The 25,344-nt window shown below is 38.4% G+C and overlaps 1 protein-coding gene across 13 annotated transcripts in view; it reads right to left on the bottom strand.

Moving 5' to 3' along the window:
- Positions 1–25,344, bottom strand: part of lrp1bb (low density lipoprotein receptor-related protein 1Bb) — a 442,399-nt gene that overhangs the window by 70,273 nt on the left and 346,782 nt on the right. For all 13 annotated transcript variants that reach the window (XM_067444216.1, XM_067444217.1, XM_067444225.1 and 10 more), the window contains 14 exons: positions 24,701–24,905; positions 18,854–19,046; positions 17,387–17,512; positions 15,098–15,226; positions 14,710–14,829; positions 14,240–14,353; positions 12,318–12,467; positions 11,609–11,731; positions 9,455–9,574; positions 7,353–7,481; positions 6,902–7,024; positions 3,534–3,674; positions 2,918–3,105; positions 107–290 (listed from right to left, as the gene is read on the bottom strand). In XM_067444216.1, coding sequence (XP_067300317.1) covers positions 107–290; positions 2,918–3,105; positions 3,534–3,674; positions 6,902–7,024; positions 7,353–7,481; positions 9,455–9,574; positions 11,609–11,731; positions 12,318–12,467; positions 14,240–14,353; positions 14,710–14,829; positions 15,098–15,226; positions 17,387–17,512; positions 18,854–19,046; positions 24,701–24,905 — 2,045 coding nt within the window. The remainder of the gene's footprint in view (positions 1–106; positions 291–2,917; positions 3,106–3,533; positions 3,675–6,901; positions 7,025–7,352; positions 7,482–9,454; positions 9,575–11,608; positions 11,732–12,317; positions 12,468–14,239; positions 14,354–14,709; positions 14,830–15,097; positions 15,227–17,386; positions 17,513–18,853; positions 19,047–24,700; positions 24,906–25,344) is intronic.

Below are 25,344 nucleotides of genomic sequence, written 5' to 3'. Positions count from 1 at the left end.
AGGTGACTTGATGCAATGGAGCCGGACATTTGTCAAGTTAACAAATCTTGAAATGATCAAGCTCAGTTGAAACACATTCTCTGGGAATTCACCAAATGTTACCAACCTGAAAGAGATTTGCAGCTGTTGGGGTCTTTTCTAGAAGCTTCGTAGCCATCTACACACAAACACTTAAAGGAACCGTAAGTGTTGGTGCAGTTCTGACTGCAGGGCAGGGTGGTGGAGCATTCGTCAATGTCAACACATGTTCTCCCATCATTCTTCAGGTGAAATCCTGGCCAGCACTTACACTAGACACACGGGTGAAAAAAATGACAATTGAGATGTTTTGATTCTAAAATTCCCATAGGTTAAAAATGACTCCATGCTGAGACCACTCTACAAAATTCCTGTTTTGTTCAGTGCCATAACCATTTTACAAATCGGTATAATTTAGCCTATGCATTTTTTTTTTAATTCTATGATTTTCTCACACATATATGGCTTAACCACATGGTCCCAAGCTCACCATTCATCTGTTAAGTCAATAGTGTCTTTATAACCGGGCCTTGAAAATCTGGGACAAGAAGAGGATCAGGCATCATCATTGTCAAATTCTTAGCAAATATAAGATTTTAAGTTTTACTAATTTTATTTTCTTGCATCTTGTTAATTTGGTTTTCAAATGCCTAAATAATGCTGCTCCCTTACTCCTTTGCAAAATAATAAGACAGCAAAGTGGTACTAGAGACATTTACCCGTTCAGCGTCAAAAGGCAATTGTAGCATTCTGATCCATAGAACTTTGTTTGCCCAAACTTACTTTTAAGTAAAAGGAACAAAATAATGAAATTCTCTTCCAGACCGCTTATAAAGTATGACAATATTACATTTTTTTTTTTTAAATGTATACACAAATACTAAATTGTGGTTCATTTAAGAACAATACTGCTCACGTGTAGAATTAGCTTTAGCTAAAAACACTATGATGAATACAGCAGATGAAAGTTCAAGTTTATCTATGTTTTTTGTATATGTCCCTATCCAAATAAGCTTAAATAAATAACCCTCACAAGTAAAAATTGTGCCATCATTGGAGGTAATTTTCATGTAATTCCAAAGCATTTGGTTCAAATTTTGTACCAGGGGAAAAAATGCTGCCATTTTATTGATAATGATGATTCACAAATGTTAAGCGTTTTCAAATTTTCAAATCATTGTAGCTGGATTTAAAGGTCCCGTTCTTCGCGATTCCATCTTTCAAACTTTAGTTAGTGTGTAATGTTGCTGTTAGAGCATAAATAATACCTGTAAAATTTTAAAGCTCAAAGTTCAATGCCAAGCGAGATATTTTATTTAACAGAAGTTCCCTTTCAAAGCCTACAGCGAACAGCCGGTTTGGACTACACCCACTTCCTTCAGAAATGACGTCACTAGAACCGTTTGTTGACTAACCCTCCGCCCACAAGAACACGCAAAAAAGGTCTTGTGGTCTTGTTGCTCTCCCACGTGGAGAAGAGCGCGCATTCAGCGCTTGCATCTCCCCGTTATGGTAAGAGGCGGGACCTTTCTGGGCAAAGTGCGCTAAGCTGCTGTCCAATCACAACACGGGAAGCGCTGGCCCAATCAGAACTCGTTACGTGTTTCTGAAGGAGGGACTTCATAGAACAAGGAAATCATCAGGCCGTTTTTAGGACAGAGGAAACAACGCTGTACAGATAAGTAAATTCTGGGAAAAATACTGTTTTTTTACACGCGAAACATGAACTCATGTTATATTGCACACTGTAAACATAATCAAAGCTTCGAAAACACGCGAAGAACGGGACCTTTAATTACTAATGCTTTTTTGCTCAGTCAGTAACTTCAACGGTTTCCTTATGATCCATTAATTTCTACCACAGTGAATGAGGCCAGACTCTTTCCCTTTAGGATCTGATACAACAACAGTACCTACAGTTTCTGTGATGTCTTTATCGATTTTAAGGGTGACTGGCAATCTGCCAGGAAATGACACTGCCTTGAAACACCTCTGATGATCACAGGTCATTTGAACATGGCACTCCTGACACCTAGCTTGCCCATCAGTAACACAGCAGACATGTCTGTATCTAGAGAGAATTAACTCATGAATCATCCTCCTTAAGGCATGCCTGTAGACAGCTCCCAACAGTCTTTGTTTAAACGTGATCTGAGTATGACAATTAAGTACCAATGAACACAATAGCATTTTGCTTTGTTCTTTGAATGTTTGCCCAAGCAATTCAGTATGTTGCAGAAAAAAAACCCAGCTGCTTCAACAAATTAATTCATCATAGTTACATTTTTTGTGCAAAATTCAAAGTCACAAACAATAAGCCAAGAATGAAAAGAACTGCCACATCTTTGAAACAGAAAAATATAGAAACTTTCTACTATCTGAAATATGGCAACTCTGTCTCACAATGAAAAATAGTCAAAGATTTTAAATATCTTTTCTGTCCTTGCCATATAACGTGTACGAGAAATATAAATGTGTATTTTTTCAGAACACTTATTAATACTGCAATTAATGCATGTAATAATAACCCACCAAAAGTTAAAAGGAAACCTTAAAAGCTGCAATCTGTAACTTTTTGCGCTCTAGCGGTTAATAAACAGAACTGTATGCGTCTTGCGGAAGAACATTGTAGGCGGAGCTACTTGTCTCTTTATGTCTATGGCGAGTCATGCAGGGACTGTGCTCCCCCGCAGCGGTACCTACCAGACTGGTCTGAAATAGTCCTAATATAAACACTTTTTATAAATGTACCATAAGGATTCGGGGTAAGACAAAAACACGGTTTGTAAAATAGATTCATGTTGTACATTGTCATTATATATTTTTTTGTAAATCTTGAACACACAAAAAAGTTACAGACAGCAGCCTTAAGTACAATATAAAGATATTATTGACCTACTTTGTAGCCCACTGCTAAATCTTGACAATCCTGCGTACATCCGCTGATGCGACGGTTGAGACATTCATTGACATTGCAGTTTTTCTCGTCTGAGCGGTCTCCGCAGTCATCTTTCAGGTCACATAAGCTCTTCTCAGATATGCAGCGGCCATTTGAGCACATGAAAAAGGAACTGTTGCATAAGCTCTCTAGAAATAAAGGCGGAAAGTGAAGACAGAGAAAACAAATTAAGGAAAAGTACAAAGCAATACAAACACTACAGACATGTTGCGTAAAAAAAAAATGAAAATGTAAAAATGCTTTTGGGAAAAAAATATGACCCATTTGATGGCTTTAACTCTGCAAAGCTAGAGGGCATCAAAGTTGCAATCCAACAAAAGCCAAATAATATTTCTAGCTTCCTGCAACTACCAGTAAGTACAAAACCTTTTTTTTCTGTTTAAATGCTTGGTACGCTCAGCTGAAAACATGCCATCCCTGCAGGTCAAAGTTATCCACTTCAGCCCCCTGCTTTTATCCATGATGTTCCTTGGCCACTTGTATTCCCTCAGATGTTCAGTAAGCCTCACATCCATCAGTCAAACATATTTCAGGCACAGCTCTGTCGGGCCATTACCGGCAGCCAGGCATTTGAGGTTGAGGGGCAGCTCATCAGAGTGGTCAGGGCAGTCTGGGTAACCATCACACTCCCACTGGGCGCTGAGCAGGCATCGGCCATCAGCACAGCGGAACTCATCCGGCCCACATGAGCGGTACACTGAGGGAAGAGTGACGACTGTCAGTACACTAACACACTCTGCTGCCAAACAGAGATCTTAAAGGGACAGCTCACACAAAAATGAAAATTCTGTCAGCGTTCATTAAAAAAAAAGAAAAGAAAAAAAGAAATGTGATTTATTTTCTTCTGTAGAACACAAAGGAGATATTTTAGTGGAATGCCAAAGCTGCTCTTTTTACAATCAAATTGGAACTGCAATTCATAAGCATAAAAGCACTACAAAATCATGTTAATTTGACTCAAGAACATCAAATGAGTACCAGGGATGGGCAAACTCGGTCCTGGAGGGCCACTGCCCTGCAGAGTTTAGTTCCAACCCTAATTAAACACACCTGAACCAGCTAATCAGTGTCTTCAGGATTACTAGAAGGCTACAGGCAGGTGAGTTCGATCAGGGTTGGAGCTAAACTCTGCAGGGCAGTGGCCCTCCAGGACCAAGTTTGCCCATCCCTGAATACAGTCTTAAATATGATTCACTTTTTGTAGACACTTTGAAAAATATTTTTTTGTTTTCCATGGGAAAAAAGCATATATCATATCCATCATTATAAAAAAAAAAATATATATATATAGACTGTTTCAATGGCAGCAACATAAACAAACGTTACTGCATATGTATGCTTTTGTGGCACAGACTTAACTTCCAGTAGATGTCAATAACAACAGAGTTTGCGCTACCTTATGTGTTATCCTCTTTCATTTTAATTGTGCAACATTATCTTAATTTATATGTTTTTGTTGTTTCAGAAAAACGCCTCCCTTACAGGGTAGTTCACCCAAAACTGAAAATCAAAATTGCAAAATCGGTGTAAAAAGACAAAAACGACCAGTCCCGACCGGTTTATGCTTACGTCATTTATGACCTTACTCCGTTTATGACCTTACTCCGATATAAGAAAACAGGTTATCGTGTTTACATGACCATGTTGATTGTCGGTTTGTTAGGCATAGTTGGCTTAAGAACGTGCATGTAAACGCAGCACCCATTGATAGAAGATAAAGCGAAAGTTGTTTTACACTTCGTAAAGGCCTATTGCATACTTAATTTAATATTTTGCGGTAAACATAAATCCGATCAGTTATGCAGATGACGACCACTTGATGTGAACAAATGTTAACGAGCCGTGCTGGTCCTGATCAACTGATGAGCCGATCTGTTTGATCACGGCGATCATATGGTAATGCCAAGTGTAAACACAGCCAGAATAAGTTACCTCTACAGTAGATTATTTCTGATAACAAGCCAATAAATAAGTAAATCATATTAGACATAGGGCCCTATCTTGCACCCAGCGCAATTGACTTTGTACACCGACGCATGTGTCATTCCTATTTTGCACCTGCGCAAAGCGCGCTTTTCCCTGAAATGAACTTGCGCTCCCTGCGCGGTTCAGCGCAAAAAAGGAGGCGTGTTCCAGCACAAACAATCCCTGGTGCTATTTTGCTGTTCCATTAAACAATTGCGCCACTGACCAGAAAAAACCTAGTCTAAAGTCAGTGGCGCGTTGTTCATTATGCTATTTTAAGGGCGCATACTTGACCACTTGCACAACGCAATACATAATGCTCATGTAATCTACACAGATGCAACAGTTATTTTTGCAAATCATTAATTGTTACACTAAAAAAATATTAACAAATGAGATGACGGAAATCATTGTTGTGTGCCACGAAGATGTGAAAAATAGGCATAAATCTAGCTTACAAATTATTCAGGCTAATAGTAGTAATTAAGGATCAGACCTGTTTGCCCAATAGTGGCAAGACATATATGTATATAGGGACATCTGACAAATTAGTTTGTCCGTCAAGAACCAGGAAAAAAAATCGTTTGAAAAACTGAAAAAACTGTTTAACCGACGCTATTTGGGGTGGGTTTCTCCCATCCCCATACAACACAACTTCTCTGTCTTTCACTGCTCTTACAAGAACATCAGTCTCATCGGCTGTGAACCGCTCCTGGCGTGCGCCTGGTAAATACGCCATAATAATAGCAATCCATAATGGAACTTGCGCACCTGCTTTTAAAGGGAATGTTGGATGACGCTCTGATTGGTTTATTCATGTTACGCCCAAACCACACCTATGAATAATGAAGCTACTTCAGACCAGCCCATTTTAGATTTGCGCCGGGCGCAAGAGCCATTTATCCCGCCGGGAAAATAGCAATGGCGCAGAGACCCGCCCACAAAGTTACTTGCGTTTCAGATCGTTAAAATAGGGCCCATACAGTCTAAATGACATTAGACGCCGATCTAGTATGCAGTCAGATTGAATATTTATGAAGCATTCAAGGCTTTTTGGTGAGTCGCACACACTGTTTTTGCGCTGGTGTTATGTGCTCTCTGCTTGATTTTTAATATTTATATCATGTTATTCAAGAATAGTATGTCAAAACAGTTTCTACTGAGTAGTGTTCCATACTATCCACTAGCCAGACTGATAAACAAACACCAAACAGACAAACAAACAGACCGGAAGTTAACTTCGGGCCAGGTGAGTAACCAAAGCTTTTTTTTTTTAAATCTTTGCAAGCTGGATATGAAAAAAAGGATGAAACAAACTATGTGATATTGATTTTAAATAAAATAATCTGCAGATTCCTTGGCTGACAATCTAGAAACAGAGATCTCTTTGAATCTCTTTTGTTATGAATAATTTCCCAGACTTTCTATTTCATATTTTAATCTCAGTGCAATAAGTTATAGTGTAATAAATTATGAGGTTGTATGCACATGGATGACGTCCTGTGGAGAAGCTGTCCTTTCATGTTTCATGTTGTGAAGACCAGGACCCAAGTTCTCTATCAAAAGGCCCACAGATGTTTCAGCTTTAAGCCCACACATGCATGTAAAAAAAAACAACAACAAAAAACACCTTTTTTGGGAAACCACAATAATTGAAGTACAATATTGACTATTCTTGAAATTGTTCAGCTTAATTAAGAATGTACTGTATAAATAATAAGAGCACAGAGTAGCCCAAGGCTCACTGCAAACTTTAATTAACTGAGAAATGCTTGACTTTTTCCATTAAAATACTGCACTTTACTATTTCAATGGTACTATTCAGTTTACAGTATAAATAAAAGTGGTGAGGAAAAGCAGGTAACTATAGTGGCCAAAGACATAGATGTGGAAAAAAATGCATTTCTTAATGCTGGAACTGCTTATTAGATAGATATGTAAATCCAGACAAATGCTTACCACATTCGACCGATTCATCCGAACCATCTCCGCAGTCGTTGTCATGGTCACAAACAAAGCGTTTCGGAATGCAGCCTTTGTTAAGGCATCTGAAGGAATTCTCATCACATGTGTTATTCGGAGCTGTGGGGTAAACATCAAAACCTTGAGCTTGATTAATTCCAACTAAGACTTTTATTCACCTTACTAGTCATATCAGCCAAACCCATCTCTACCACAACCTGAACTCTTAGCATGTTACACAAAACGCATCGCTAATGAAGTGCCTGAGGTGAAGAATATCTTATTCAATGGATGTCATTGAGTTTTTAAATCCTGACCTGAGCACATATCAAATAGCCAATTATAATGAATGGCAACATCGCTGCTAAAACAACACCTGAAGGGAGCTTTCATCGATAACACATCGACATGCAGAAGACATTTTAAACAGATCAATGGGAATATTTACCACAGCCGGCCGCAGCAAGCTCATCGCTGCCATCGGGACAGTCTCTCTCCCCGTCACATAACCAGCGCTTAGGGACGCATGCGTACGAGCCTGGACAACTGAATAATCCCAGGGCACAGGTCACTGAGCCTAGACAATATTTTGTTAGTAATGCACCATTAATTGTTGTTCAGGTCTAGAAATGATAAATGACATCTAGAGGAATCGCACAGCAACACTGTAAAGCTTTTTAGTAAATGTACATGTAACTGAGGCAAGCTAATAAGAGCTATATGTGTAAACCTCACTCCTCTGGCCACTAGAGACTGCAGTCTTTAGCGTCCTTGTTAGTGTGCCCCGCTAGTGTTGTAGTAAATGCCACCAAATCGAAACCAATGTGTGTTGAGACCAAGTCAAGACCAAGAGTTGTTGAGACCAAAATAAGATCAGCACTCCTTAAATTCACAAAGCTCCACATCACCACCTGAGAAATGGCTTATTTTTAATCAAATGTGGTGGTAAAGAAGATGCAGATCAACATGAATAATGTTAAGAATAACTCAATGAACTTTAAAAATGCTTGTATAAAAGGAATATCATATTTGCAGTCATGGAAAAATCTGTCAAAACAGCTCTCTTGCAATTGTGATATTGTTTAATTATATGATGTTATCGGATACAAATTATAAGTAGGCAGAATACATAAATAAAATGAATTAGAAACAAGTTATTGATTGCATCTGGATCAGTAAGTTTTACATCAAATCACATTAATGATGTTAATAAATAAATCAGACAGTGCACTGGTAATTTAATTAGTTACATTTATACTGAGTTACATTTATATAGTGCATCTAGGCACTCAAAACGCTTTACATATTGAAGGGGGGAATCTCCTCAATCACCACCAATGTGCAGCATCCACCTGGATGATGTGATGGCAGCCATATTGCGCCAGAATGCCCACCACACACCAGCTGATTGGTGGAGAGGAGACTGAGTGATGAACCAATCAGGAGAGGGGGATGATTAGGAGGCCATGATGGACAGGGGCCAATTGGCATATTTGGCCAAGATGCCGGGATTACACCTCTATTCTTTATCGAAGTACATCCTGGGATTTTTAACGACCACAGAGAGTCAGGACCTCGGTTTAACGTCTCATCCGAAAGACAGTACAGTGTCCCCATCACTATATTGAGGCGTTAGGACCCACACAGACCACAGGGTGAGCACCCCCCTGCTGGCCACACTAACACCTCTACCAGAAGCAACCTAGTTTTCCCAGTTGGTCTCCCATCCAGGTACTGACCAGGCTCAGCCCTGCTTAGCTTCAGTGGGAAACCAGTCTTGGGCTACAGGGTGAAATGACTGCTGGCATATTCTATAGCAAAAGTTTAGAAATATCCCAGCAGTTGTGGTCTTGAGCAGTCTTGAAACAAAATCCAGAGTCCTCTAAATCTGAGACCGAGACAAGACTGAGTACAAATGTGGTTGAGACCAAGACCCTAAAAAATGGACTTAAGACTGGTCTCAAGACCAAGACCTGTCTCGAGTACTACAACACTAGTGCCACCTCCAGTTCTGGAGATGCAGAATTAAATCCCACTCGAAGCGGATCAAGTGAGACTGTCTCATTTGGTGCTGTGACCTGAATGGGTGTGAGGTTTAGGGGGACGAGTGTAACAGAGGTCAGGTGTACATGTATAAACCCCACTAGCCTGGCCTTAAGAGACGTGCTAGAGATCATGCTGGTTCAAATCTCACTCAGGGCGGGAAAAGTAGAACCGGTTCCACATAGCACACATTTGAAAGTTCAGTGATGCTTTTCAAGTTCTGAAAATTATTTATTGTGTTTAATTGCGCTTTCCATTATTAGGAACAGGGCAATGCCATTAATATCTCACTGACATTTCATTACAATCCAATTAAACGACTGTTTACCACAAATATATACTAATATATTAAAACATGATTGCAGTTTTATAATTGGCCAATTTATAACAGCTGCATCGTATTTAGCTTGCGGATAAACTCAAATAATTCAAAACGCTGCTATTCAGGCACAGAAAAAAAAGAACATTTACAGTCACACAGAATGAAAGGAGAGGTCATAAGCATACCACAGAGATCCACACTCTCGTCCACCCCGTCTCCACAGTCATCTTCGCCATCACAGAGCCACTGCTTCGCTATGCACTTGTTCTTTGAACACGCAAACTGGTTCCACAGACAGGAGGAGTCTATCAACAAAATGGTTTTAGGAGTCACAAATAACAGTGCTTAGAAAATGACATCCACGATTTACGACTCATCTCTAACTGAATGCTTTTAGAGATGTTTTTTTAACATCTAAATTCAACAGACTTTGTGGTAGACTTCAGGATTACACTTATATTACTTGTGCTCTCAAAACACAGCAACGGCAAACACGCAGTAAATACGCCAGTCTTTCTCAAAGTGGCTTTTACATGAAGATGAAATAAATAATAATTCTGCGTTTTTGTTGTGTAATCACACTTTATCCTGTCATCCATCACAGACATATAGTACTAGCAGACACATCTATCTGTATGTTCTTTGTGTTGAGCAGCAGTTTTAAAATGTGAACTTCATGGCGTTCACAATAATATTTCAACTGATATATAGATTTAAAATGTACAAAATGTATTTTGTACAGCAAAATAAAAGCTTATGTCTGGAATCAATTCCTGTTTCTTGTGCTTGTCAAGTCAGTCCATAATGATTGTATGGCGCATTTCCACAGTTCTTATATCGTTCAAAAGTTTGGGGTCAGTACGTTTTTCATAAAATATATATCATTTATTCAACAATGCACATTCAGATCAAAAGTGACAGTTAAGACATTTGTTTTTCCTGTTACAACATATTTAAAACAACTGTTGTTCTTTTAATCGAGCCCTGAAAAAACTTATCATGGTACCTTACAAAAAATGTTTTCCACATTGTTAAGAAGAAATGAACACCCCATCAGTATATTAGAATGATTTCTGAAGGTTTATGTGAAACTGAAGACTAAATTAATGGCTGCTGAAAATTCAGCTTGGCCATCAAAGGAATAAATTACATTAAAGTTATTTTAAGTTGTAATAATATTTCACAATATTACTGTTTCTACTGCATTTCTGATCAAATAAATGCAGTCGTGAGGAGCACAAGAGACTTCTTTCAAAAACATAATCTTGCCAACCTCAAACTTCTGAACTGTAGGCATCCCTAAAAGAGACATTTTTCATATCCTTTCATTATTAAAAATAAAATTAAATAAAAAAAGTGCACAGATCTGCAGGAGTATAATTATATGCCAACAAAATTATATACTAAAACATGCCTATGCATGTGCAAATTGCGATTACTAAATGCCAGTTTATATCTAAGCCATGTATTTTCCCCTTTCAGTTCTATTTTCGACAGACTTTGCCTGCCAAAAGAGTTAGAGTGGTCCACTCCTGGGCTTACACCATGGAGAATGAAATTAAGGGTCACAGCAGGATAGATTGGTCTCAAATTCCCATGATTCTCCTTGACTGCCTGATGGTCTCTTGCTATATCTGCAGATATCCTATCTCCATTCAAAGCGCTGACGGGGAGCAAATTGTTAAATCATTTTATAAAGAAAAACATCCTTTGAATTCCAAAAAAGGAGCATGTGCAAGTTAGACAAGATGCATAGTGTCTGTCTGTCTGTCTGTCTGTCTGTCTGTCTGTCTGTCTGTCTGTCTGTCTGTCTGTCTGTCTGTCTGTCTGTCTGTCTGTCTGTCTGTCTATCTATCTATCTATCTATCTATCTATCTATCTATCTATCTATCTATCTGACTGTCTGTCTATCTATCATTTGTTCTATCTATCTATCTATCTATCTATCTATCTATCTATCTATCTATCTATCTATCTATCTATCTATCTATCTATCTATCTATCTATCTATCTATCTATCTATCTATCTATCTGTCTGTCTGTCTGTCTGTCTGTCTGTCTGTCTGTCTGTCTGTCTGTCTGTCTGTCTGTCTGTCTTTGTGAACCAAAAATGCTTTCAGGGATCGCGTTATATACATACACGCAAACCTCCAAGGGCACAAGCACACATGGAGATTGGTTTTTTATCACCTGAAAATGCTTCTCTTGACCTCAGTATTAGCAGCTGAATTGGTTTCTGCATTCAAAGCCCATCTCAAGAGGTGGGCCGTAATCTCTCGCTCCACATGAGAAATCAAGCTGAGTGAAAGCAATGGGAGGCTAATACCAGTCATGCTTACCACACTGGAACTCATCTGCACCATCTTCACAATCCTTCTGGCCATCACAAAGCCACACACTGGAGATGCAGTTCCCGCTGGGGCAGGCGAAGTGGCCTTCTGCACATTTCTGCCCATGGGAGACTGCGGCAGTCAGAGGAAATACGTGTTTGATTATGGAGAGTGTAAATAAGTCCAAGATTTGCTTAGTATAGTGAGAATTTGGTCCAGCAGTTGTTTGGGTCATTATTTGCTCCCTAAAATCGCTCCCAGCCAGATGAAATCTTTATGTGATGCAATTCTCTACGGAACTATAAGGGTTTAAAAGTGCTCTTGCCTCATTAAAAGTACATCTCCATTAAAAAAGGTCTACTCCGATAAATCCCACATTTGCTTTCTATTTGAAACCACTGACATGCTAATGAGTAATAAGCCGAAACCTGCCAAGACTAATTTTCAAGCCACCTTTTCATCAACGGTTTTGAAGGGACCGGAGTTTGCGCGAGTGTTTAAATGTCTGCTCTTCGCAAGTCTGACAATCACCAATAATTATTCATCAGCCTTCCGCACTTTTTGAGGCTCTTCAAGCAAGGAGAAAAAGACAGGGGGCTTGTCTCTGCTTCATTACCTCTTTCATAAATAGTGTTTCAACAAAATTAATTCGATTTTAATGTAACCTGGCTTCCTCAAGCTGCAAAGCTAACAAATGGAGAGTTATACTGAGTGTTACCCTGACAGTTCCTCTCGTCTGCATAATCTCCGCAGTCGTTGGCCCCGTCGCACAGCCAGGAATGGTGAACGCAGAGTGAGGTGGTGTTGCAGCTGATGAAGACCTTTTCTGACACTCCCATCCTGTAAAAGTCTGCACAATCTGTGCGATCTGGGGGAAAAATAAAAGAAAAACCTTGTTATCTAGGTCAGAGACGACAAAGCAGGTCGATGCAAATGATCAACCCATATGATCATCCATGCAGACACACACAATCCATAATCAAAATTAAAATGAGTACACCCAAAAATAAAATTCATATAATTTTTTTAAAGGGGGGGTGAAATACTCAGTTTCAGTCAATCTCATGTCATTCTTGAGTACCTATAGAGTAGTATTGCATCTTTCATATCTCCGAAAAGTCTTTAGTTTTATTTTATTTATAAAAGAAATATAGGCTGTACCGAGTCTTTCCGGAAAAAAAACGAGCGCCTGGAGGCGTATCGTGTGGGCGGAGCTAAAGAATGACGAGCGCGCAAAGCGATGACGTCCTCAAGCGTGGAGAAACCCATGGCTATCGATCATATTCAGCTACAGATATGATCCAGAATCAAATTTGGAGGCTGAAATAAATTGAACAGGAGAAACAGCACAGCAGGACGTCCGTCTCTGTGGTATGTACTGTATTTAGTGGTCAACTAAATTTGTCAACATTTGTGTGTCTTTACTCGCAGTTTATGAGGACATGATTCGGTTTATGGACTAATGTATGCAACTAAACCTTAGCAGTAGCAAGCAAAACGGTTTGCTACTTATACATAGTACGTTAGCGCATTTGAATGACGAAGCACGCGTTTGTGTCGTTTACTGATGTTTACTCACGTGACGATAGCCAACAGCACAGACATTTGAAGCAGTTTTACTCACCGGCTGCTTCCAAAGCAGGACCGAACCTTTATCGCCGGGGCCGCTCCATCAAAAACACACTTCTTGGAGTGTGGAGATCCACTTTGCGATGCAACTGAAGCGATGTTGTGAAGCTTCCCGTCATTTCTGCGTTCAAATCGGTTCAAATGCAGCGCTGCCTTCCTGGAATGCTGTGCTGAAGCGTTGAAGTCGCTTGATGTCACCCATAGGAATAAAGTGGAGCGCGGCGCGGACTATAACCGACATAAGTGTTCACGGACGACTGGATCTGCAGCTGAGCAGTGTTTATAGGTGTGCATTTCCTCTCTCGCTCTAGTCACGCGCGCACGCGCACCCTACCGGGAGAAGAGCCCGTACGGCCCATACAGGGACCTTCCACTCTATTAACGTCAAGTCGACCCATACACGAAAAAAACTCTCTGAAACTTGTGAGAAACCGGAAGGAGTATTTTTAACACAGAAATACTCCATAAAACATCCAACATTAGTTTTTGAAACTTTGTCTATGTTTAGGATGGGAATCCAAGTCTTTAACTGTGTAAAAAGCATAGTATGCATGAAACAGCATTTCACCCCACCTTTAAGAGAATCGCACACCATTCTGCTCACATGACTCTTTTGTGGAACAAAAATATATATATTTTCCTTATAATACCTAGACTGCTCTGGTTGGTTACTATGGTAGCCAATGACACATTTTTCCTTTTTGGGTAAACTATCCCTTTAAGGGTACCAGCCCAGCAACGGCCACTTGTACCTTAAAAGGTACAATTTTGTACCAATTTTTGAGAGCACATCATATGGGAAAGAGCAGACAGGGCATTCATAAAAATGTGCCTTTTTTAGTTACACTGAGTCATACATGAGTGCAAAGAAACGATAGCTGAATTTAGTGTTCAATCTAGGAATTCAAATCATCTATAATTCTATAACAATCTTATACATCAAGACAATGATTATTACGATAGGATAAAGAGAATCTGTACTACTTTGCAAGATGCCCAACTCAGCCTTACTGCAGTTCTTTTCATCCGAGGCATCGGCGCAGTCGATGACCTGGTTGCACCAGGAGGATATTGGTATGCAAGTTCCATCTTGACAGGATGACTCAGATGCAGCACATGTGACATCTGGAACAGAGACACTTCATTTACACTGAGAGCGGAGAGACTAAAGCACCTGGACATGCGCTTAAATGAATGAAATATTGTGCACGGATATTTGTATGATATGCACCGCAATTCACTGATGATAACAGGGTCTTCCAGACAGCTCCAAAGAAAATGACTTGGGAAATGCTTTCACAGGTTGAAAATTGGGTGTCATTTTTGTGGTCTAACATGGTCTGAAATAAACCTACTAGCGGCATAATATATATTTTTGGCTGCCTATTTTCTTTTACAGACTGGAAAAACAAATGACTTCCTTAAGAGAAATTGATATGCAAAATTGTCCAAATAATAATATTCACACACTGGATACCCACTGTTACAAAATGCCTCATCTGAGTTGTCCCCACAGTCGTCGATTCCATCACAAAAGCGACTGTTAGCCACACAACGCCTGTTGTAGCAAGGACGGTGACCCTTTCGGCAGCTTCTGTTGTCTAGCGATATGGAAAGAAAAGGTACAGCAAACCTTTCACATCAGGGCAAAAAAGCTTCACATCCTCTCTCTTATTTACTCTTTCTGTTGCTCTAAGCTTATTCCTATTTGCTCCTCCGGTTGAAAGCAGTAAGGAGAAGCGGCTCATTTTATTAGGTTGAAGCCACAGGGAATGGAACTGCCACCTTAAACCAATTCTGCGTTCTTACTGCTTTCATGATGTGAGAGCCGAGAGTACACATGATAAAGTGTTGTGATTGGCTACTTACCACAATATTGCATTTTCTCATCTGACTTGTCTTTGCAGTGGGCAATTCCATCACATGCTAGCTGGTAGTCTATACATTCCCCATTTCCACACTCAAACTCAGTGTGGATGTTGCAAGAGGACATTTGGGCTGTGAAAGAGTACAAAAGGATGTTAACCAATCTAGCAAACAAAACTAACCTAATCTAAACAAAATGAATTGCGTAGCTAATAAATACAATTTGTGGGTGTTATTTTTGTAAAGTGCATAATGGTTTGGTGAAACAACCACATGGTGGAAAAATAGAATAGGAAGAAACCTTATTTCAAGAAATTAAATCATTATTTTGACTTTACTATCTTGTTATTTTAAGATATTATGTCATTATTTTGACATTAATATCTTGTTATTCTGAGATATTAGGTTATTTTGACATCATAAATCGTTATTTCATAACTATAAAGCTATTTTTATTTTCCTTTACATACTGCACACAGCAACAACTTTTAATAAAGCGAACAAAACTGCCTGCCAACTGACAGATAAACTGACAATGACTTTTGTTAACCCCTAGGGGTTAACACTTTCTTATTTAGTTTTTAATAACAGGTAATGTGGTGGATAAACCTTCGTAAAATGTTTTCTCATAACGAGCCACGATCGAAATACAGAACATCACACACATATATAAAAGAACATTGATAAATAAACCTAAAAAAATACCTGCCTAGGGAGGAAAAGAAGACTTTGAGTGTGTTTACATGCACGTTCTTAAGCCGATTGTGCCTAAAGGGGGTCGCACACCAGACGCGAAGCTCAGCGTCGCGTCGCGTCTCAGGTATCTCACACTGGACGCGCACATTATATATTGTACGCACAAGCTCAATTTTGAATCGACTTCAGACAGAAGAGCTGCACGATAGGTGTATCTTGTAACACAGGATAAAATCAGTATGTACATTGAAGATTTGAGGAAAATATAATATAGATTTAATATAAAACCTTGAAATAACGCTCTGTGGCGTGGCAGGATTTTAAACAACTTCCTGAGTCGCCATGGACAGGCGCTGAATGCCACGGTTGGTGTGTGTAAACTCATTGAAAACAATGTGTTCGAATTTTAAAGGCGCGGCGCGTCCGGTGCGAAGCTCAGCGATCATAACACCCGCGAAGATTTAACTGTGACATTGGTAGTCGAATAAGGCTCCGCATATCGATGTATCGAATCTTCCACTATCACCCCTAATTTCAACATATCTCATTATAATTTTAAGATAACTATTTAGACATTAATATCTTGTTATTTTGAGATATTAGGTTATTTTGACATCATTAATCGTTATTTCATCATATCTCGCTATTTCAACATATTTCGTTATTTCAACATATCTCGTTGTTTCAACATCATAAATCATTATTTCAAAATAATATTTTGTTATTTCGTCATAACTGTTTGTTTCCACATATCTCTTTATTTCGAGATATTAAAGGGTTAGTTCACCCAAAAATGAAAATTATTCATTACTCACCCTCATGTTGTTGGACACCTTCATTCATCTTCAGAACACAAATTAAGACATTTCTTATGAAAATAGTTATTGCGTGCACAAAAATCAAAATAGCGACTTTATCCACCAAGTTATTGACGTGAACTCGACGCATGCGCGAGAATATGACAGATCCGCCGTTCAAATACATGACCCAGAAGAGGAGGAGCGCCGCTATCGCATGAGTTCATGTCCGAGACCTACACAGAAGACAATAACTTGCCGGATAAAGTCATTATTTAGATTTTTTGCATACAAAAACTATTTTCGTCACTTCGTAAAATTATTGTACAGCCACTGTAGTGAGATGGACTTTGTATCGATGTTTTTAGTGCCTTTTATGTATCTTGTAAGTGGGAATGTACTAAATGCCAATGGAGGCCTATCTGAAGCCTTTCTCAGCCATCAGCTTTCAACAAAAATATCTTCATTTATGTTCTGAAGATGAATGAAGGTGTTACGGGTGTCCAACGACATGTGGGTGAGTAATTAATTAAATAATTTTTATTTTTTGGTGAACTAACCCTTTAAATCACTATTTCAACTTAACTCATTATTTCGACATATATCGTTATTTCGACATAATAAGGGGACATTCTAATATGCATATCTCAAAATAAATAAAACAAACCCCTAATTCTAGATTAGTAATAGTCATAATGTTTGCTTAAACACACAATAAATGATGGAATTCCTAAAGCAAAGTAACTTTCTGAGAGTCTGAGGGGTGAAATGGCCCTGTGGATGTGAAGACGAAACTTACACACACATCTGTTGTCATCGAGCAGGATCCGCTCTCCTCGGCAGCTGCAGTTGACTGTGCCATCTGGAGTAAGGAGACACAGGTCACCACAACCACCATTCAGAACCCTGCATGGAGATAGCTCGCCTGAAACAGAGGGAACATCACGTACCATCAAAACAGTGTTGGGTGTAAAAAAAGAAAGAACGAAAAAAAAGAAGCCTAAGTAACACTATTAAACAACAAACAAACAAGAACACACAGAAAAGTCATTTCAAAGTCTTTGAAGTGAGAAATCCATAAAACTTTGAGCTAAAAACAGGTTTGCTTTCTTTTAAAAGAGCTGACTATTAAAGTACACTGACAAATGCGTAAATTCGCTGAATACCCTGGAGTTCCGACATTTTTTTTATTTATTTCTAAGCAAAACAAAAAAGTTTCAACTGTTAATCCCCTTGGGGCAGGTCCCATTGAGCGTGTCCGAATCCACTTATGCTAGTTTAAAGGGTTAGTTCACCCAAAAATAAAAAAATAAAAAAGCACCAAAATCTGGACTACAAATAAATAAGCAAATGTGTGACTATGATCGTGTGACTTTGTTGTACAGACATCAAATTACATTCTTGCTTCCATTACAAGAAGCTCTTTGGATCATTCTCAAATCGTGCTGAAGAACAGGTGTTCAGTTCATGAAGTTCTAGTGCTGCTGTCATTAAAGCAAGAGGACAAACCAAATATTCTGCAATTTTTACTCCAATTATTTTGCAAATAGTATTATTTGTTTTATAAAAAGAACAAAAAACGAAATATTTCACCAGTAGACCATTCAATGAGATCAAAGTAGTTTTAAATGAATGTGCAGACTGTCAGAAAATGGCATGAATCGAGAATGCCTTCAGCATCTCTAATTCATTGTGCTGTGGCTCAGAATGAATATGGAAATTAGCCTCAAAAATCAAAGGTGGCGTGCTAACTTGGCATAGTGTCAGATGAAAGTACAGGAGAGGAAGATCCCATTGTTGATCACAATGGCAGTTATCCTCAAAACTGTCTTCGAATGAATACACATCTCTCTCTGGAGGTGCTGACTGGTAACATTCACTAGGTAAAAATGGTTGGGGGCAGACAGCTGCACTCATATGGTATGATCAAACAAATGAGAGTAGAAAACCCCTCACAGCAGGCTCACAAACAGAAACTGTCGGGAGTCTCTTAAACCCATTTCTTAATGTCCTACTTTTCACATTTGCGACAGTTCAGAGAAACCTCTTCGACTTGAGGATACTTTTTTTAATTAATTATGTCTCCAATTTAGTTTGCTTGGTTACTAAATAAGTCCATTCTAATTTATCATTCCTACTATTCCTTAGAAATCAAAAAGAGCCACCACCAGCAAACTCCCAGATGTGAATCCAAAGCATGAAACACAGATATGGAAACTTTCAAAGGGCACTTTCAGAGCCCAATAATTTATTTTGGAATACTTACAGCTATTAGTGTCTTTGGCAACTGCTATAATTCCCATTGGCTGGTGGGGAATATCAGCTCTAAGAACTTTAGTGTCTCCTCCAGTGAACTTGTTGGTTCGTAGCACAGCCCGCCGAGTCCAATCCGACCAAAAAATGTAGTTTCCATGGATAGCAAGTCCAAAAAATGTGCCAGGTCCTGACCTAACAATCACCTAATAACAAATACAGAGAGACATGTATAGAGAATATGCCCAGTGGAAAAAAAGTTTTAAATTGGCAAATTCTTAAGAGTCTATGATTGGATCATTATTGCAGTGATTTGTATGTTTCTAGCATGTTATATGCTTGGCAACAGTTCTTCTAACCCTAATTGATGGATTGAAGGATGACAATGTCAAGATTAATCAGGCTCAGACATTCATTGAAAAGCCTTTGGGGTGTGCTTCAGGAGACTTGACAGAGGGCTGGACATTGTCGATGCATGATCTTGACTAAAAATGAATGCAGCTCTTGATACAAATGAATGCTGTGATGTTATTTCCATCAAGAGGAGCATCCATTTTTGACCCAGATCATGTATTGACAATGTAGGAGTCCAGCACTAGCACAAGTTTCCTCCAACACATCCCAAAGACTTGAAATGAATTCAAGGTCCGGACTCAGAGGTGCCAATTCATGTGTGAAAATGATTCTTCATGCTCACTCTCAACCATTCTTTCACAGTTTGAGCCTGATGAATCTTGACAATGCCATCCTGGAATATGGCCATGATGTGTCTTCCTACATGGTTATTTAAGAAATGAAAAGCTGCACAATGGGTTAAAACTAACAAGGGTTAGAAGAACTGTTGCAAAAGATATAACATACTAAAAACATACAAATCACTACAATAATTATCCAATCACGGGCTCTTAAGCATGTCAATTTAAATCCAAACAGTGACTTTTTGTTTGGCCGGGTAGTGTATATACACACACATATATAATTAATGTTGTATTATTTATTAATATGTATGAAATAACTCTCTTATATGAGCATATTTCATGTTAGGGCTTATAATATAACTTGACATTAAAATACTATGCAATGCTAAACAAATTAAAAATAAAACCATATAAAATTAAAATCAAACATTTCAAACAAAGTGAATTTAGGCATTATTATGTACAGTATGAAAAAAATATATTTATTTTGAGACTTCCTAAAGATCAAATTGAACTCTTTTATAAATGATTACAATTAATTTAATTATAAAATGAGCGTTAGACGATCACAAAAGTAATCTAATTGTAAAACCAGAGAAAATGAACATGCACGATTATATATCAAATATGGACAGATAGAATAAATGAAAATATTATTATTATTAATAATAATAATATGGTATGGTACTAATATATAACATGCAATCCTAATATTTCAGCCATTCTGCTGTCAAAATATTCACCATTATTATCGGCCATTGAAAAAAATGGTCAGCCAAATATTTTTTTTAGCCACCAGTTCTATAAAGGAATGCATCTCACATAAGATTTAAAACAACGCCTAAAAGGGGTGGTAAACACATTCTTTCGAAGGCTTGATTGTGTTTGCAGGGTGCACTGTAACATTTGTTCATGCTTCGTTTTAAAAAATTGCATTATTTTTCATAAATTTTACCTTTATTTTACACTGCTCTGTCTGAGGGTTTCCTGGTTCTATAAAGCCAGTCCCTCAAAAATACGCAATGGGCTCAGATTGGTTAGCTGGCCCAGCTGTGTTGTGATTCGCTTACCGCCGAGCACATTCCAGCCTACTCTTCTCCACAGCATTTAAAAAATGGCCTCGTCCCCCTTATTTAATATTCTTGGAGGAGGAGTTTATGTAAATATGGAGGTGCTGATGTCAGCAAGTCTGGAGGAAAAGGCTGTAGTTCCCAACCGGCCGTTTGTTGTAGTCCTTAGAAATGGATTTCTATAAAATCAAATATCTCCCTTTGCTTTAAACTTTGAACGCTGTAACTTTGCAGATGTTGTTCATGCTCAAAGAGCAACATTACACACTAGCTAAAGTTAGAAAAGTGAAATCGTGTTTACCACTCCTTTAAAAGCAAGCAAAAACAGACTCTGACGGCCACTGTAAAGTCTCTTTGAGGGGACCTGTGTAGGTAGAGGACACGTGCTTTAAATAATCCCCCAGCAGCCAGTTTAGCCCAGATCCTGAGTGTGTTAATGCAAGTGTCATGATGACGGACACGAATATACATCACACGACTCCTTCTGGGAGTTTCCGGGCTGTGGGGCGAGAGGATGTCCCACAGCTCTGGAGACCCAAGCATTAACAGGAACACGCTTGTAGTCGTGATCACATTAGCCCTGCCACCATGGTGGGAAAAATAGGACAGGTGTTGATTAAGAGAGCCCAGCTTGAGCAAACAACAACTGGAGATCCAAGGGGGTGGGGGGCTGGTGGGGGAGATGAGGAGCATGCCAGATGGTTTTTGATGGAGCATATTGATTCAGAATTAAATTTAGGGGTGCAAGCATTCTGCTCCAGCACTAATTATCTCTGTTTATCTGATCAAATAGATGTCAAATAGAGTTCTCGGCTAACAACTATAGCCACATGCATTTGCTTGCCGTTCTGATGGGCATTACAAAAAAAGGAACATCTATAATAATAGTCATCTCTTTGTGGATATGATGTAAATGATGGCACCGTGCAGTGTGACAGATTGTTTTTCATCAGAGAAAATCTAACCATGCGTACCGTTAAGCTTCGACTCGGTTTCACCACACAATCCTCCTCACTAAAACCAGTTGGGAGATTCCAACTGCAAGGCAGTTTGCCAAAAGCCTTGTTGATTTAGTTTTGCTTAATTCTTCACAGTTTAATTGGCTGGTTGAGAGGACGGCCCAGCAGGAGTCTCAAAATAAGCTTTCATTACCATCAGCGCGCTTAGTTTGGGAGGTTGAGGAACCCTAATGAACTCTTTGTCATGTTTATTTAAAGCGAATAATTCATTACAATTAAACTAATCTTGTGAAGGGTCAGCAGACTCTGCATCAGTGGACACTAATAACTCTATGGGGTTGCCTGACCTTTGAGTGGTCATCAAGTCATTATCATGTAGACATAGTGACCAGGCGTAAAAGCCAATTGAGGTTAATGTTGTCCAAAATGAGTAGGAGTTGCTTCAACTAGTGGGGACCCACTTCATATTAGGTGGCCTTAACAACTATGTACTAACATTGTAATTAATCATTTGATACAATGCACTTACTGTGTACATCTGTAATTAATTTCTGTAGTTACATTTGTAATTACACAGTTGGCACTTCCCTTAAAACCTAACCCTACCCTTAAACTGACCCATAGCATCACACCTGTCCCTAACTTTACCTGTATCCCACCGCAATATCAGCAAAAGTACTTTGCAATACAATTTAAACACAGTAGGAACATTGTACTTATTTTTTTATGTAAGTACATAGTACTTAAGGCCACCTAATATAAAGTGGGCCACTAGTGTTTATTCCCACTAATCAAAAGTAACTAATTAAACAACTACTATAATATATATATATATATATATATATATATATATATATATATATATATATATATATATATATATATATATATATATATTATAGTTGTTGTTTAATTAGTTACTTATATATATATATATATATATACAGTCCCTGACAAAAGTCTTGTCGCTTGTGTACAAATTGACCTAAAGTGCCGCTGAAATATATTTCTAATCAAGATTTTTTTACAAGAAATGGCTAATTTTAATCCCACCAGCTTTTGTGATAATGTTTCAGTGAAAAACTAAACTTTCAAAAAGTATTCTAATATTCACAGCTTGGTAAAGCCCATTGAGTCAATTTTTGCAAAGACATAAGTGTTGTCACCTTGTCATATGAGCTTCACCTGTGACTAATAATGGATCAATTAGGTCTCAAGTGTGTATAAAAATAACCTCAGTACGCTAGACCTTCACATCAACTGCAACAAGACCTCTGCAAACATGCCTAAGATTCACCCTGAGACTAAAGTTTTGATTATCAAGAGGCTGAAGACCAGATCCACTGCTGATGTGGCAGACACCTTCAATGTGTCTCAGCGTCAAGTACAGAGGATAAAAAAAAGATTTGAAGAGACTGGAGACGTTTTTGACAAGCCCAGGTCCGGCAGACCCCACAAGACAACTGCTCGAGAGGACCGTTTGTTGGCTCGAAAATCCAAGGCCAGCCCATTTTCCACTGCAGCAGAGCTCCACGAGACCTGGTCACCTGAAGTCCCTGTGTCAACCAGAACAGTTTGTCGGATTCTGTCTCGAAATGGCCTCCATGGTCGAATCAGTGCCCAGAAGCCAGCACTAAACAAAAGACAATTGAAAAACTGTGTGGCATTTGCCAAGGCCCACAGCCTGCTAAAAGGATGGACGCAGGAAAAGTGGCAGAAGGTGGATTTTTCAGATGAATCTTCTGTTGAATTACACCACAGTCACCGCAAATATTGCAGGAGACCTACTGGTGCCCGAATGGATCCGAGATTCACCCAGAAAACAGTGAAGTTTGGTGGCGGAAAAATCATGGTCTGGGGTTACATCCAGTATGGGGGTGTGCGAGAGATCTGCAGGATGGAAGGCAACATCAATAGTCTAAAATACCAAGAAATCTTAGCTACCTCTTATATTCCCAACCATAAAAGAGGCCAAATTCTGCAGCAGGACGGTGCTCCATCGCATACTTCCATCTCCACATCAAAGTTCCTCAAGGCGAAGAAGATCAAGATGCTCCAGGATAGGCCAGCCCAGTCACCAGACATGAACATCATTGAGCATATGTGGGGTAGGATGAAAGAGGACGCATGGAAGACGAAACCAAAGAATATTGATGAACTCTGGGAGGCATGCAAGACTGCTTTCTTAGCTATTCCTGATGACTTCATCAATAAATTGTATGAATCCTTGCCAAACCGCATGGATGCAGTCCTTCAAGCTCATGGAAGTCATACAAGATATTACATTTGGATCTCACAGCACCACAACTTAATTTGCTGACATATTTTAGTATTTGCAGTAAATTTGTTCAATTTCTGTATAGGCGACAAAACTTTTGTCTTGCCAAAATTTGACCTTTCTGTCTTGATTAAATGATAAATATTTTTTCTGTGAAAATTATTTATTTCAGTGCATTAAACATCATTTGGGAGGGTTTTAGCTTTTCATATGAGCTATTTCTAACACCAATGAATTAATTAAAAGTCAGGTTAATATCAGGTATTTCTAGAAAATAGATAAGCGACAAGACTTTTGTCAGGGACTGTATATATATATATATATATATATATATATATATATATATATATATATATATATATATATATATATATATATATATATATATATATTTTTTTTTTTTTTTTTTTTTTTTTTTTATATGCAAAAATGTGTTATTATTTTGATGAATTAATTAGCATATAATGTAATATATTTATTTCAAGTTTGTGGTAACACTTTGATAACTTGATAACATTTTTAAAGAATGAATAATTTTGACTAATGTAAATTCATAAATACTATAGTTCATTGCAAATAAACTATAGAACTTAAAAAAATAAGTATTCAAAAAAAATAAGTATACAAATATTATAAATGTAAAATAATATTTTTTAGAAACAAACCTAGATTAATGACTGCAGTAGATACTGTTTATCGTTAGTATATGATTCCTAACACATTATTAAATGTTAATTAATTGAAGTGCTAAAAAAATGATGCATCTTGACAGGAAAATGGCTTTAAAAAAAATCATGATCTTTTCCTTGAAAAGTCTCAGAAAAATCACAAAAAACAGAGAAAGATTATACTTACATATCTGTGGGAGCCATCATATTCACAGCGTTCAATTTTGCCCAGGCTGCCATCAGAGAAATACAGCTTTTCTGCTTTATGGTCAATTGTGAGTCCATTAGGAGTGAATACATCTGTGCTAATGATTACTTTCATATTATTCCCTGCAAGAGTGGAGCGCATGATACTGGGGCGCTGTTCGTTCCAATTGGTCCAAAACATGAGGCTATAAAATACATGGGACAGAAAATGAGAGGAATAGATTCGCTTTTACAGACAGCACTAGTGAGACAAAATGATTCAATACAGTGTTTTTTAAATCCGGTCTATGGGACTGAGGAATATCACCAACTACACAATAATAGTGGACAGAAAAGCCCCAGGGCCTGTTTGACGTTTCCTCTTAAAAATTCCTTTCACAGTCTAATTCCATGAACTAATTGAAAATTAGTGATACATGCTGACATTCTATGCCAATTAATCATTTCAGGTTAGATTCTAATTAACAGCAGTCTGCAGTCCATTTGAGAATGTGCCAGATAACCAAGTAAGCATATTCTCTCCAAGGTTGAGGGTTTAATGTAGTCAGTGAACTCGAGGTCGGCACATCTTTCTGAATATCAATGCCGTTCATCAGTCTCAAATGGTTCTTTTAGAGGGGATAT

The sequence above is a fragment of the Pseudorasbora parva genome, chromosome 5, assembly GCF_024679245.1.
Source record: "Pseudorasbora parva isolate DD20220531a chromosome 5, ASM2467924v1, whole genome shotgun sequence".
In the NCBI taxonomy this organism is placed as follows: Eukaryota; Metazoa; Chordata; class Actinopteri; order Cypriniformes; family Gobionidae; genus Pseudorasbora; species Pseudorasbora parva.
This window is presented reverse-complemented; position numbering and strand designations above follow the sequence as displayed.